This window comes from Lytechinus pictus, chromosome 16, assembly GCF_037042905.1.
Source record: "Lytechinus pictus isolate F3 Inbred chromosome 16, Lp3.0, whole genome shotgun sequence".
Classification (NCBI taxonomy): domain Eukaryota; kingdom Metazoa; phylum Echinodermata; class Echinoidea; order Temnopleuroida; family Toxopneustidae; genus Lytechinus; species Lytechinus pictus.
Genome location: NC_087260.1, coordinates 28,090,621 through 28,107,312, shown reverse-complemented (window position 1 = coordinate 28,107,312; position 16,692 = coordinate 28,090,621). Strand labels below are relative to the sequence as shown.

Sequence of the window (16,692 nt, the reverse complement as noted above, 5' to 3'; positions counted from 1 at the left end):
CAAAGATGTCCAAAAAGACCCACAATTTTGTGTGTGGGTTAAAAGTGCTTGGCATTCTCAAAGAGAGCATCAAAATACTTCAAAAATCTCTATGACAAATGTCTGAAAAAGAAGGTTTTCAAATGCCAATGAAAATTACTTTGACCTATAACCATACAAAAGCATGAATTGAAAATAATAAATCAGTGAAATGTTTCACTCATAGAAATAAATTTAATAATTTCCCATGGGAGAGGTTAGACACCCGCAAATGTTTAATCATTAATGAGGTAGTCAATTAATTCTGGTTTCTGTTTCTAGAGGGAGGGGGGTACTGTGTTACGCAGTGTATGATGATAAATTGACCCCATAGCTTAACTTCATTGAAACTAAAACTAGTTTTATCTTCTATATTTATACATAGACATCATCGATTTGTGTTTTATCACAACAAAATTTAATGAATTTGTGATGAACTCTATCATAAGGCAGTTGGGGCTACATCCAACAAGTAATTTGTCAACTGAAAAAAAAAATGTTGAAGAGGAGAATTTTCAAGCTGAATTACACATCCCCCCCAAAAAAATGAATAAATAAAAAATAACATGAAAGAAATTGTGTGGGCATCTTAAAAGGGAAGTCCACCACTCTTAATCAAACTTGTTAAATTGTAAAGGCTGCATAATGAGAGAAAATCAATGAAAGTTTGTGGAATACAATCAAAGAATAACACAGTCATGGTATGTTAAGTTTTTACTTGATACTTGGCATGCAACCATAGCTCGTCCATTCTCTGTACTGTCTTTTCTCAGAAAATTTAAAATGACCTTGACTCTTAAAATTAATTGATTTGATTAGATATAATTTCATACACACTTTTATGTATCACTGTGACTCTCTGTGAGCCATGAAACAATGGCAAATTTGTGGAATTATTTGTTTTTCACGACATACTTTTCAGTTGATTTTCAAACCTTTAATCTACCGGTATTTTTTATTTTATTTTCTACTATTATAAATGCAACTTTACATTAGGGTGAACTTCCCCTTTGGAAACCAATCATCTTTTAAGAATAAACATTTCTAATTTTTGTGATCATAAGGGGGAAAAACAACCAAGCTCAACTACATCAAGTATACTTTAACAATTCTTCGATAAAGATTGACAACAAACATGATTCTAAAATTGTTTAAGGTAGAATACATGAAATTTAATTGTAATTATAATTACACAGTACAATTATGCTTCCATAAGAGTAAATAAAATATAATACAGTTTATATCATTACAATCACTTTCACAATATGTAGAGTGGTGCTCAAAAGTTAGTGAACCCCACCAAAAAATGAACATAATTATTCAACATGTTTAAGTTCTGCCATGTTTCAGATATTTAATTGTGAAGTCAGGTGATAAAATATTTCAATAAAGTTTGTTTCTCTTGGCACACCAAACATTGTAGTATTGGGTGTACATTAAACAGCACGAAGGAGTGCATTTTGGGGTGGGGTTCACTAACATTTGAGCACAACCGTATAAATTAGTTTCTTAATTTTAATAACTTGTAGAATATTTTTTCGCACAACTTTTGAGTACAGATGCATACTAGGTTACCTTCTAAACACTATAGGTACATTGAAATAATTGTAAAATGGTCTAAGTTCTGTAGATGCAATGTAATATAGAACAATAAATTGCCCCTAAAAATGAAATTGATACTATGTACAAGTGAAAATCATATTTATAATTAGACTAAATGATTCTTGGCAAAATATACCTGGCAGCCATCTATTCCAAAATGTCACAGGTAAATTTGATTCTCAATAATACACAATAAAATATATGCTGTGTTTCTATTGCCTCAATCAAGAGTCTTAATCAATTGATTGTACAATTAACAAGAAATGTGCAGTTTGTATAATAAAATATGAAGTAATTATTATAAAAATCAATTATAAATTTAAGGCCATGAAAGAAACTTAAAATTCACAATGATCACAAAATCCAGTTACACTATACAACAATAGAAAGAGAATCACTTGAGTTGTGAAGTGAGTAAATTGCATATTAATTATGAAACATTTTTCATGTTCTAAATATTCAGCATTTGCATGAGAGTTGTGAGATGGTCATTATTTTTGTTTTTTTCCATATGCTGCAATTGCCACACTACGCACTTAGGAATTTAATGATATAATTAGACATAAAAAATTACAGGTGAAAAATAAAGAGCACAACATCAATTATTCATGTACATGTACATTTAACTATTTAGAAATTATATATTTAACCATTTTTTTTTCTTTCAATTTGTTATTTTGAAGAGATATATTTCTTCACGCTATGTACTACTCAATACTACACTTCACAGCCTTTGCCCTCTCCCACTGGTACATTTAATACCAAAGATACTAATTTGAATTCTTTAAAATGGTGTTAATAGATGAGGAAAAACATCTTGGATGAGAGTAAGTAGTCAGTAAACCAAGCCTGCCTCTTTCAAAAATAATATTTCAGAAACTATTAATGTTTTGCAACATAAGGTAGATAATTCATTTTTTTAAAAGCCTCACCATTACTCAGCCAGTTGTAGTCAGTATATATCAGCAATTCAGCCTTATATATTCAATTTTGTAATGAATGATGAACAACTCAACAATAATGCATACAAATAAATCTAAGCTAATGTAAATATTTCTACTTAATATGAGATGATCATTTGATGTTGGCAAGACTCAAATATTGTTCGTAAACCATAAATTTCCCTATACATGGAAACAAGGAATCACCAGGATCTGTAACAAACACGCTATTAAAATTGAAATGGGTTGAACTCCCTTCCTATTCTAAACATGGGATTATTAATGAGTACCCCCAAAATTGAAAATGGTCGAAGTTAGAACTTGTTCAAGTACAGCAAAATACATGTACAACTCCAATAGAAAAGTAAAACCCCTATAACTTCTTGCACAACTCACATGTACATGTTATTAATAACGCTTTTGGCTTTGAACCACAACCCTGCGGTTTGGCTCCTTAAGACGTCCTCAATGTTCATTGATATTTCTACAAGACGTCTTCAAATTAATCTAGTCATAAATAAAACTGGATTCTTTCATAATGCTGTTTAAAAATTCACAATTTCTAACTGTAACTACAGAACTGATTTTTAATGAAAAGCTATAAAAATGCCCATAAAACTAAAAAAAGTAATGATTTCAGAGATTAACTTAAAATGATGACATCAACAAAGTACAAACATACAGTATGTATATCTACAAGCAGTCAAGTACTTCCAATATTTTACAGAATGTCACCCAATTTAGGGATGATAAAAAACAATGTACAAACTTGTAACAAAATCTACATGTACATATGCTTTGTCTATAAATTTGGTATCTGACCCTTGAAACAGAATTTTCTGGTGCTACTGTCACTTTTTAAAATAAAATAATAATATAAAAAGCCTGAAAACAGGATGTGGAAACTCATAGGACCGAATTCACAAAGGTGGCTTTTAAAACCATTGCTTGAACCAATGGTTTATGCAGATTTCCTGCAAAATTACGCTTATTTACCGCGTATATTACAAAATGTCCAATGCTGATGCGCGCTTTTGTCAGTGCCCCAAAATGACGCCTGTTGCCATGGTTAAGTACGCTATTTTATTCATAAGTCCACTGTTTGAAGAATGGACTCAATAATTCTGAACAGTTGACTCATAAATAAAATATTACAAGTACTATAACCATGGCAACAGGTGTCTTTTTGGCACACTGTGACAAAAGCGCACATCAGCATTGGACACTTTTGTAATATACGTGGTAAATAAGCGTAATTTATAGTAAATCTGCATAAACCATGCATGGATTCAACCGATGGTTTTCAAAACAACCTTCGTGAATTCAGTCCATACAGTTTAAACCAAGACTCTTCACTTGGGATTTACCCATACAGTCTGGCAGTGGCCCACCATTATGTAATATACTGCGATAGATTTAGAAGTAAAGGTCAAGCACACTCCATAAATATGTTGATTTGAATCAATAGAGAAAAATCAAACATGCATAACTCTGAAAATAAATCGAATGTAAAGTAAGAAAGTAATGATATTTTAAAGTTTCACTTTAATTATTGTTGTTAGCATTTTTATCAAAAGTCTCTAAAGAGGTATTTATCACAGAAAGGCTCTGATTTACAAGATTGGCACAATATCACTGAAATAAATTTGAAGCATGTGCAAATATTCTATGATAGATTCTGACCTTGTTCCCCCAACAAGAAAATTATGGGGGAAAAAGATCACCCAGATCTGATGGAGAATTTTCATCCAAATTCAACATACAATGCATGAACAAAATGAAAGATGAAGCAAAAAAAGTGATGGTGATATATATAGTGAAGACCTGGAGTGAAGATCATGCAAAATCCTATAACGCTCCTAGAATGATCAATTGTGATTAAATCAAAATTAAGGGGGGGGGGTGAGCGCATACAAATAAACTCCTCCTCAGATCATTCCAACATCGTTCACACAAATTTGTACATTCAATATCCAATATTATACACCAATATACAATACATGTAGTTAGTTACAGTGATTAAATGGAACAAATAGAAAAGGGGATTGCCATTTGGTCCAAAGAAAATTTGTCTAAACTTCCATTTATTCCAAATGTAATCTTCAGAGTAAAAAAATTAAGAAATCTACATGGCAAATTGGATGATTTCTTTTTCTCTCTCAAGATCTGGCTTTCTCTCAAGTTTCAATTACTATTGACTCTTTTATCTGGAGATACAATTAATTATACTCCTGCACTACATGTATATCTCCTCATGAATTATTTCCCATGAAATATGAAAAAAATGTTGTGACTTCCATATCTTGGCCAACATGCCACAGGCAAGAAGGAATTCGAGTTCCAGCATTCCGAACATGCAACAAATTAACGATGGACCAAATATCAAAACCCATAGAATATACAGTACAAGCAAGAATATTATACTAACAATACCCATTTGAACATCAATGATTGTTGAAAGCGCATGCATGAACCGTCATCAAATCCTTGAAAAAAAATCTGCAAATTCAAGTTTCAGTGATCTTGTGCAACTTTTAGTCAATCTAACTTTTGGTGTAATTTCAAATCACCCAACCCCCTTATAGAAATATACCAATTGAAATAGGCCCATTTTTTTTTAAAATCATGGAATACACATTTTCTCTGTAAAAGGCCAAGATAAAAAATTATGTTTCAAAATTCACTGGCATTTCTTAAAATCATATCCATTATCCAGGCACGTATCCAGCATCAGATCCTACAAAGCATTTCATGGGCCCAATTGTCTGAGGACAATAGTGACTTATTTATGCTTGTGCATGGGCCCATACATTTCTTTGTCATAGTTGATGCTGAATACGGTAGACTCGTAGAGTTATCCAAATTGAATAATTCACTTCATGCAATGAATCGGTTGGAAGTACCAACATTTTCCCTTTTAACCGAAAACTTCTATTAAAAATAAAACACATGAAGGAAATTGTAAAAAGGAATACATATGACGTATTGTAGGCAGGTTTTGAACGATTCATGTACAAATAATCATGAAATAGGAATGATCACTCAAGATTGAATTTCATAATTTTTGTTCAAGAATTATTTATTCAGTATGTTAGGTTTCAATGAGGTTCTTTGTTAATTTTTTCTCGGATTTAAAAAAATCCTGCTTTTTTCTGATCCTTTTTATTTCCTGATTCCTCAAAAAACATGAAATCCTGTGGTAAAAAGAGAGAGAAACAGACGAAGAATGGAAAAAAAACACAAATGAAAGAAGACATATATACAGGCGAATTCAGTGATAAAGGTACAGGGTGTATCAAAAACAGGAAACCCAAATTAGGAGAGAAATTATCAATTAGTGATGCCAAAATGATATAATTTGATATCAAATTAGCATATGAATGACACCTAAAGGCAATCACTGAATATCATTGTTAAATAATACGCGGAGCAATATACATGTACATGTAGGTGGTGGTTAATTTCAACTATGTACAAGTAAATAATAATGCTTATACACTTTTCATGAGAAAAAATTTCATCACCCCCCGATCAATTTCTAATTAAAAGAAGTGAAACTTGGGGTTCCTTTTTCTCATACACCCTGTATCAGGAATGTGAGTGACTATTAGTTTTATTGATTGGACACTTAACTTGAAGAGGACAAAATAGAGGGAAAAAGAACATGTAATGGTGTTTTTTATTTGATGGAATTAACATCCTATATGAAAGAGCAAACAAACTTTACTTTGTGGTTGAAATATTAATTTCAAAAGGATTTAGATATTGGATAGGATTCAAACTGTTTGGATTTACATATAGATCTTGTCTCATGATGATGGGAGCATTTCATATGGAAAAAAAAGTCAAGTGATTTTCACTGATGACTTTTATGAGCTACTGAAATCCTTGCATCAGATTGGCTCAGAACAAATTTGTCATTAAAAAATACTGACAAGATGCTTTATGAAAACACTGCCTACATGTAGATCTACAGGTGTAATGATTTTCGTTAGGGGGTAGCACAGTGCATCCATTTGGAACATTAGGGCCGTCTGCACCAGCCCGAGTTTTCAAATATTCGTACTATTCCTGATCCAGCAAATTATCCCAATCTGGAGATTGCTTGTGATGGAGACGCGATCATCGCGATAGTTCGCTGGATTACTCTTGAGCTTACAATGCTATTAAAGTCAACTTAGGATTGTTTTCAAAATAGTGCACTATTTTCGAATTATACCACTAATTTCGCAGGTGCAGACGCACTTGAGATTCGACTGGGGATTATTTATTCACGGCGTCGGACCATAATGCATCGATGCCTTGCACGAGCACGAATTGCTCTTCTTGCTCTGGTGGAGATGGGGTTTCTTGAATCTCAAGATTAATCGCAAAGAGGGCTGATCGGGCTAAAAACTTGAGATTGAGCAAACTCGGGCTGGTGCAGCACCGCCTATTATTGCTACTTGGTTTTTAATAAATCCACTAAACATCTTATTCCAGTTTGATCTCATCTCACTAACCCTACATCATCTACAACCAGCTCGTCTTCTATCCTTATGGTTGCATTGCCCCTTTAGCCTGTTGCCACTTCACTATTTTGTCTAATTTCCAGTTAGTTAGGTAAAATTTACCAAATTCAATCCATCAGTCTGCTACGAACACCACAAGGGGTATTGTAAGAAAATCAATTGCAAATTTCAGTTGCAAATTTACAAGTGATAGATCAATTTTAACAATAAAAATAAGCAAATCAATTTAAACTTGTTGTTGACACTAGAAGCAGACCAGCGATCATTTGCACTTTTGCAATTAATTGCACAAGATTTATGATTCATTTGGGGACCAAAACTTGAATTGCAATCAATTCCTAGTTTCTTGCAACACTCCATTAGTCTACATGTATATGATTAGTTGACCCGTTCATGAACCAAATTTGACAAAGTACAAACAATTACGAAAACGAAGTGGAAATTGGATCATGTGGAAAAGACAGTTTATCAAACCCAAGTGAGTATTTAATAGATCAAGTGATGGTTAGACCAACTGCTATTGCTTCAAGCACCTCTGTGCTTATAATAGCTGGCCCCTGTATTTTACCGAACTATATCACATGCTTAGATATGATTTAATTATCAGTCTTTTCTGTATTATTTACAATGTATCTCTTTAATTGTCACATTTAAATTGTATTCATTCAATTATGTGAACATGTTAATTTATCATTGATTTATGAATAAAATGCAGAAACTCCTGCAAAAAAAAAAAAAAATGGACTAAATTGATAGTAGACCAACTAAATGAGACCAACTGCTGGTAGACGAAGTGGATAATGACAATAAATCACAAGAACAATTATTCACTCAGAAGATAAATTTACATGTAGAGTTTTGGAAAAAGTCATTATGAATAATTTGATTCTCATAAAGTGACGTATTCAAAGAAAATAAATATTTGTGAATGTATTCTTTGAATGGTAGTAGAACTTTGAGTCACTGCAACTTTGATAATGCCAACTTACAAGTTAATACAAGAATACAACAACTTGAAAGAAAATTAAATGGTTGTGAAAAGGTCTCAGATATGCTTTTAATAAGATAAACACATGAATGTACATGAAAGATAAGCTTTCTTTTACAATACGAAAGGAGAAATTGAACAGAAAAAAGTGGAAATGGATTTATTCAAAATTCTTGGAAAATGTTGATAGTAAATTTATATGAAAAATCAAAAAACCACCACAGATACAACAGATATATTTCCAAGTTTAAAAAGAAATGAAAGTGAAAATTAGCTTGAAATGGAAGACATGACTTTTCCAAGTTTAAACAGAAATGAAAGCGAAAATTAGCTTGAAATGGAATACATGTCTGGGCCCCACCTTTGTTTCAATTGATCTGATCAACCAAAACTATGGAAAGCCAGCAACTCCAACATCTAGAATGCATGTTTGTTCGAATTGTTTTCTTGATAATGTATGTTCATGCATTCATTGTTGTCTTGACAATGCAGTGTGCTTCCTCTTTGTTTACAAAGGACATTGTGCAAATTACCTGTAGGAAAAATTATGGCATTGATGGATTTCCATATGATTGAGAACTTGAATTTGATTAGATCAATCATAACTCTTTTTAAGACAGGATCCTGGAAACACAATCATTTTTCAAAGTGGATATCATACTCGATGAGAAACAAGATGATGAACATGAGTCCAACAAATTTTTATATATTAAATATTATACTGTAAGTTTTGCATTGCATATATCGGGAACTTCATTACAATTAAACTGATTCAATGTATATTGCCTCCATGATGGGTTTATGGCTTCATTCAACAATTACATATTCAGTACAATGTGCACTCTAGTCATGCTTGTAGTACAGGCAATATTAAGCAAAACATGCTGGAAATTTTTATAGCATTCAACCTCTTTGCAAAATGCCAATGATGAAACAGGCAATCGACATGGTAGCTTTCAGATATCAATCATGCTATTTTTTAAAAATTCTTTCATTTCATTTTTTTTTTTTTTTACTATTATTTTGTTATCATTCATTTATTCATTTCTGAGAACTTTTCTTAGATTTCTGTTATCTATTGTATTGTATCCGGTGTGACTATTTGCCCCCTGTAAGATCTGTAATTTTCTTTCAATCTCTTCGGTTTTACTACAAACTGATTAGCCTACTTTGAATGAAAAAACCAATTCATTGAATAAACCTCCAGCAAATCAACCTCCATGGCCATTCATCCACAAGAATATGGCAAAATCCATTCTCGTTCTTCTCACCAGAGCTGCCAACCTTGTGCAAGCAAAAAAAGGAATCATGGCAAAAAAAAGGAATTTCCAACAAAAAAAAGGAATGTGTTAAAACGAACCTTAAAACGACATGCGACAAACATCCAATGCAAAAAGTATGTATGCAGTGAACAATTTAAAAAAAGTTAATCTCTAGGCCTAGTCTGGGCTAAGTAACGGAGCGTTACAAATTGGACCCTTATTTTAATTAAGTCAGTAGCAGGGCTTGAATTAAGAATTGAGAGGGGCAAGGCCATTTTCAAATGGGCACTTTCAGCTTGGGGCAACCGGCAAAGTGGCCTTGGATGCCCCAAAATTTCAAGGGGTATCAAGGCCATTCTAAAGGACATGAAGGCCACTTTTATTCTAGTCAAATGGGCACCTAGGCAAATTTTTCTAAAAATGACAAGTAGGCCTTTCATTTTGTAGTGCAACCTACTCCGGCACTTATCAAAGTGAAGATCTGTCGAGAAAAAATTCTTTCAGGGGCACCAAAATCAGTTCTGGTGAACATTTTTAGGGCCCCATTTTTCTGGGGCTTCCTTTCCACTTCTAAAATAATTAATTGTTTTATGTTGAGTTTCCTGACAAAACTACCAAATTGTAGACTAAGAGAAATAAAAAAAAAAAGTTGACATCAATTCAGACTTCTCTTCCCAAGACCCAAGTAACATTGTTTTTGCCAAACAGTACCCTTTAAAATTAAAGTGTCATAAAATGGAAGTGTACATGTAACATTCCACAAATATAGAAAAATTATTCATAAATCAATCTAATCTAAAATTCAAATAGATCTATAGATAAGAAGTTGAAATCATTCCACAAAAGTCCCATCGTAAATCACTTCACGATGTGCACAGCTCAGCCTCAATCACACTGCACGCACACTCAATCATCCCCAGCAGTGACGGCACTATAGAGCAGACATCTAGGCCGCCAGAACCGGGGAAGAAATCTTCCCATTCCTGCTAAACTGAATGCTAAAGTGCCGACTTTTTTAATGAATTCCAAAGGCAGTAGGACATCTCTCTAGTATACATCATGTGAAACTATCAATAAATTTTGAATATCACCCAGAATTATTACTTCAAGGGACAATGAAGAGCTTTCCAGGTCTTTTCAAAGCCGAATTCATCGTATTTGTTTGATACGATTACGAGTTGATGAAAATTAACCAGACAGTACCGTTATCCGAAGGGAATTGATATTAATCAATTCAAGAAAATAGCCTCAAAATTTCATTTCTTTATCACACCAATTAATTTTAAAGTATATGAAAAATATCTTTTGATGATTCAATCTTTAATATATATGATGAGTATTTTTGTAAAATTTTGCAAATGGAATAATAATTTCCCTCAAACCTCCAAATCCCCCTCCATTACAAATGGACTCTTCTCTTACTACATTTGGGAATTACCCTACCCAATTCATCGTACTCCTCGCTCTGCGCTGCAAGAACAAACGTTGGCTCGATCACCTGAAGAGTGTTGGCCCGTGCGTAAAGACAACGTATTAGCAGTAACATTAGATCTAAATTCTGAAATCTGATTTTCGGATCGTTTTTTTGTACATAAAACATCACTTTATAGGAAAGAAATTACATGCAAATTTAAGATAAAATATATAAAATTCAGAAATATCGTACCTTAGACCGCAGTTACTGTTATTTCCTTTCAAATGATGATAAAAACATAATCATCCTCGATCCTTTCGTTTGTCATCGTAAGTTGCCATCTTGGATGACGTCATCATCCTTACAGACGTATTTACCAGTCGCTATACATCGCGATTCGTACCATGCATGCCGCTCGCATATTCAACTAACGTATATGTACGTGCACGCTATCAAATTATTAAAGTGCGTTGGAAAACCGGCCGGCGGGCGACTACGCACGCGCAAATACCAGGCTCATCTCGGGCTCAACCACTGAACTAGAAATACGTATTTCTAGTTCAGTGGGCTCAACACGCACTCCACATACATACAATTATGTACGCACATTATCAAAATTGTCAAAAAACGTAATTTGAAAAGAAAAACCATAATGCCGTAATTTGAATGAAAAAACGTAATGATTACGGCAAAAACGTAATGGTTGGCAGCTCTGTCTCACACCTCTACTCAGGAACAGGAAATAGTAGTGGTAGAAAATTGTTTTACATAAAAAACATTACAAATCCGAGGGGTGTTTCACACAGATTCAAGAAAATGTGTGACCTACGTCATGCATAGGCGACAATGCGCAACGCGTTGATGCCTTGTGCGTCTCATTTTGCATGATCTAACCTATATGCTGATGTGATCTTCCAAACATAGCTGGGAAATTATATGTCTCTTTTAGTCAGTTCAATCTTTGTTTACCCACCCTGTACTGCAGTTCATGATTCTGCATGATCCAATCAAAGTCAGAAAAACCACTCTTCAACATCCATGAAGTTCTTCCTCCAACATGCTTCTCAAAGGTCTGGAGGCTCACACCAGGGGGCCGTTTCATAAAGCTGTTCGTAAGTTAAGAGCGACTTTAAGAACGACTGGTAACGACTGGGAGTCAAAAAAATTTAACTCCCGCTTCAAGCAGGAATTCAAGGCAGCTTCCCAACCCTCTAATGGTTTGTTGTAGAACAGGGACCCATTTCATAAAAGATTTACAACTATTGTATGCTAGTACTTGCTATTATGGTAACCTCCATGGAAACATTCATTTGATTGGCTGCTGAGCCCTGTTACCATGGTAGTTGCCATAATGGCAAATTACAATAGTTGTACCTCGTTATGAAACGAGGCCCCATAAATTAGAGGATTGGACGGGGAAAAAAAATCACTGATAAAGATTCCTGCTAGAAGTCCCCGCTAAATGGGGTTCCGACTTTTGGTACCTAATCAACCCTGATGAAGCAATGGCATCTGATGGTAACCTTTAGAGAAAGGTGAAGACAAAAGCCCTATGCCTACAAGGAAGCTTGAAATATAAAACCTAGAATGTACATTTATGTAAAAAAAAGATAGGAAAGTGAGACTTACGATGAGGAAGGTGGCAGCCAGGGTAACAGCCTTCATCCTGACGTCGAGGTCCATTGGGAAGGAAACACCAAAGTTATCCGCATCGGTGAAAGCTTCCTTGATGAATCCAGTCCATTGCTTGGAGATCTTACCAACCTTGGAGCTACCATCAGCAGACATCACCTGGTAAAGGTCAAAGGTCAATTGGGAATTTTAGATACATTGCATGTATGGATGATAGTAGGTTGTAGGTAGCATTTCAGATTTTGGTGTTTCTGGCTTTTCATAGTTGTGGTTGATCGGATTAATCGCAACTCATTGTAAGACAGGGCCTAGACTATAGGTTGATTTAGGGAAGGTATCTTTCCCAAAGCTAATGTAGAGGGAGTGACTCCCAAGCACAGAGACAATCCCTTCATCTTCCTCCTCGATACAGAGCTCTGGAAAAGCTATGGGAAATAAAGCTTCCCTAAATCAATGCCCAATCTGGACTATTAAACCTAAGAGTCCCACCTGGGATATTCTTTTAGTCTTCTGTCCTACATGTATTTGTAAGAGACTTTCAAAACATGATCCATCTTTTGGAATTGATTTTAACATTATTTTCTGAATCCTCATATATGCAGATATTTGGCTGACAGTTATAACAAGTGGAATGCCTCTGGCCGTCTCACCTGCATCACGTGATTCAATATAGCAGCAGTGCTGATTTTGAAAACTACTATAACTCGCACAAGATGTTCAGTGATACTTGGTTACTCTTATTTCCACGTTTTATGAACTAGACCAATACACTTATAGAGATATGATGGCAATTCAACAAATACCCCCAACGTGGCCAAAGTTCTTTGACCTTACATGACCTTTGACCTTGATCATGTGACCTGAAACTCGCACAGGATGTTCAGTGATACTTGATTACTATTATGTCCAAGTTTTATGAACTAGACCAACACACTTTCAAATTTATGGCTGTAATTCAACAAATACCCCAATTTGGCCAAAGTTCATTGACCCTAAATGACCTTTGACCTTGATCATGTGACCTGAAACTTGCACAGGATGTTCAGTAATACTTGATTACTATTATGTCCAAGTTTCATGAATCAGATCCATAAACTTTCAAAGTTATGATGGTAATTCAACAGATACCCCCAATTCGGCCAAAGTTCATTGACCCTAAATGACCTTTGACCTTGGTCATGTGATGTGAAACTCATGCAGGATGTTCAGTGATACTTGATTAACCTTATGTATAAGTTTCATGAACTAGGTCCATATATTTTCTAAGTTATGATGACATTTCAAAAACTTAACCTTAGGTTAAGATTTTGATGTTGATTCCCCCAACATGGTCTAAGTTCATTGACCCTAAATGACCTTTGACCTTGGTCATGTGACATGAAACTCAGGCAGGATGTTCAGTAATACTTGATTAAACTTATGGCCAAGTTTCATGAACTAGGTCCATATACTTTCTAAGTTATGCTGTCATTTCAAAAACTTAACCTCAGGTTAAGATTTGGTGTTGACGCCGCCGTCGCCGTCGGAAAAGCGGCGCCTATAGTCTCACTCTGCTATGCAGGTGAGACAAAAATGGCTACTTTTTAAAATGGCATACATGACTTACATCAAATTCAACATCTCCGCAGCAGTTCCACTGGCAGAGCGGTCCATCGATACGGAGAATGGTTTCATGGTTCTCATTCTGAATGGCAAACTTTGGAAAGCAGATGCTCCAGGATTGGTTGACGTAGCCAATCACGGTACCTGGTGGCGAGCTAACGGTGATGGTCTGAAGGCAGCTATCATCAGGAGAAACAAACAGGAAAAATTTAGTAAGTCTGAGTGAAAAGTAAACAAGGGTTGCTCATCAAAAACAATGTCAATTGTCTTTGGACAGCTTTTGCTACATGTTGGATCTAACCGCAACTTTCAAGATGGCACAAACATTTCATCAACATCTGTCGTCTAACACGTTGTCAGATCGGACAACTCAACATGGATAAGATTGCCTAGGAAGCGTACAGTAGCTGTCTAATTGTTACTATGGTAATTGTTGGATAATGACAAACTTGCCAGTGCAGACAATTTTCATGAAAACTTTCCCCAGAATTGGGAGGGTTAGAAGGAAAATGATGGTGAATGGGATTCCTGCTGACAGAAGCAGCCACCAAGTGGCTGAAACCTATGTCAAGGTACGAACATTAATAAATAATGCAACACTCCTGTCCCCTTGCCCTTTTCATCATCTCACACAAAAGGTTGGTGAATTGCAGCTTTTCTAGGTAGGTGTTGAGGTGGGTCAAACGGTGGCCATCTGTCTATACCAGCCACCTGCCAATAGTGACCACTAAAACTGAAACTGATTCCTTTGGAAACAGATGATGTGTATAAGAATCTGTGTATACCAGCCACCTGCCTATAGTGACCACTAAAACTGACTCCCATGGAGGCAGATTGTGTGTGTAAGAACCTGTCCACGGCAGCCACCTGTCGATAAAGGTCACATTTTGTGTTTCCTTTGGGTGGTCATTATAGACAGGTTTTCCTGTCTATTATGGTATACTGTAAGGAAAAATAATATCAAGCAGACCACTGGAGATACAGCAGTCGCCCGACTGTCTATGAACACCCAACACATTCTCATCGAAAATCATTGTTCCTGGATATTCTTCTTACCAGGGACACCAGCAGGTAGTACACCTTAGAGGGCGCTCTATATGAATCACTTCTCGTTGCGTGTTGTCAAGAATCTTCATGTCAAAACAGCGGGTCTTTCCACAGCAATTTCTGGTACAGCAATCGCTGTCTGTCAAAAAGAAGCAGAAATATTTCAAAATTGATAATGGACATGGTAAGGGTCAAATATACATGTAATGAAAGCGGTTAATAATGTAAACACTATTATGAAAAGGGTAAGGTTATTTGGCACTATACATGTATAATCGAAAACCTAGATCTGGTACAAATACATACCGGTATACACTAATTGTATTAGGTGAAATCATTACATCCAAGATGAAAAATGATCACACTGAAAATGGCCAACACAGATAAGTACATGTGGGACAGTGTATTATTACTTCTTGGAAAATACCTGACATTAATCTCATGCTTGTTTTGCTAATTTCTTTAAGCAATTTACACACTTTCTTTTACAATCATTTGCATAGATTTTTATTCACACATAAAGACACTTTGATTGCCATTTTATTGGATTCTGTACAAATTTATTTTGAAATAACTACAAATGACATGTATTTTCAACATGTGCGAGCCCCAAGATGAAATCAGGAAGGTTTCTACTATCTTTGCAGATTCTGCACTAAATCAAAATGCTCCAAAAACACATTCACTATGTCAAAATGGAGCATTTCTCCATAGTGACTCAATTCCAAGACAGATAATGATACATAATAAAGGTTAACTGCTTACCTTCTGCCGCAAAGTAGACTTGCTGTCCGACCGTGTTTTTGATCTCATACTTGTTAGCAGTTTCAAAACCAGTGAAAGCTGAAAAATAATCAAAACAAATTAAAATACTTCAGTCAAGTTCCAAGGCTGTCTTTAGAGGGTGCTAAAGAGTTTCAGCAAATCAGTGTCATAACAAAAGAATATTTCCTTATATAAAAAACAGGTAATTTGAGACAAAACAATGTTTTTTCATGTGTCTACATGAAGGCTGTGTAGATGGTGTACAGATAAACATGAATGGGGTTTAGATTTTGTCCCCTTCCCATGTCAAGCAAAGAGCAATGGTACATGTAGGGGTAAACTGCCAATTGTCGATTGCCAACTCGTCCACTCATCAAATGGGCTACCTTTAATAGTCTAATGCCATTCCATTTTGTCTATTAAACAATTATTTGGTACAATAAGCATTTGTTCCAATCATCACTTCGTCTAATCACCAATTCATCTAAGCCCATTTCATCTCATAACCAGTTGGTCTAATATTCGTTTTATTCTATTTCATTTTGCCCTATTAACAGTTAGTCCAATTAGACCAAATGGTATATGGACTAAATGGCTATTGCAACAACTGGTTATTAGACGAAATGGCAGTTAGACCAAGAGGAAGGTGGATGAACTGATGGTAGACCAAATGATAGAAGACGAGTTGATAATTGGATGAATTGGCATTAGACGGGTAACTTAAATAAACCTACTATTACCCTTTTTACACAGGATTTTCTTAACCCCGGACTATCGCTAACCCCGTACTATCCTTAACCCCGTACTATTTTTTTTCCTTTTCACACATGCCAAATTGTTATCGCTAACCCCGGATAAGGAATGCTTGCTTTTCACACACGAAACTCGCTAACCCCGGACTAGTGGTTTT

The 16,692-nt window shown here is 35.1% G+C and overlaps 1 protein-coding gene across 1 annotated transcript; it reads right to left on the bottom strand.

The window, feature by feature from the left end:
* Positions 1-1,165: 1,165 nt before the first annotated feature.
* On the bottom strand, positions 1,166-15,861 carry LOC129279044 (phospholipid scramblase 1-like). The gene is made up of 5 exons (XM_054915156.2): positions 15,783-15,861; positions 15,027-15,156; positions 13,975-14,149; positions 12,366-12,527; positions 1,166-5,755 (listed from the first exon to the last, which is right to left on the bottom strand). The coding sequence occupies exons 2-5, from the start codon at positions 15,104-15,106 to the stop codon at positions 5,693-5,695; spliced, it is 480 nt and encodes a 159-aa protein (XP_054771131.1). The 5' UTR covers positions 15,107-15,156; positions 15,783-15,861; the 3' UTR covers positions 1,166-5,692.
* Between the last annotated feature and the right edge of the window lie 831 nt (positions 15,862-16,692).

Excerpts from the sequence above, each read along its gene's own strand:
- LOC129279044 (XM_054915156.2), bottom strand. The coding sequence starts at position 15,106 with ATGAAGATTCTTGACAACACGCAACGAGAAGTGATTCATATAGAGCGC. Across the intron at positions 14,150-15,026 it reads ACTACCTGCTGGTGTCCCTG|CTGCCTTCAGACCATCACCG; the intron begins GTAAGAAGAATA and ends TCCTGATGATAG. Across the intron at positions 12,528-13,974 it reads GCGGAGATGTTGAATTTGAT|GTGATGTCTGCTGATGGTAG; the intron begins GTAAGTCATGTA and ends GACCTTTACCAG.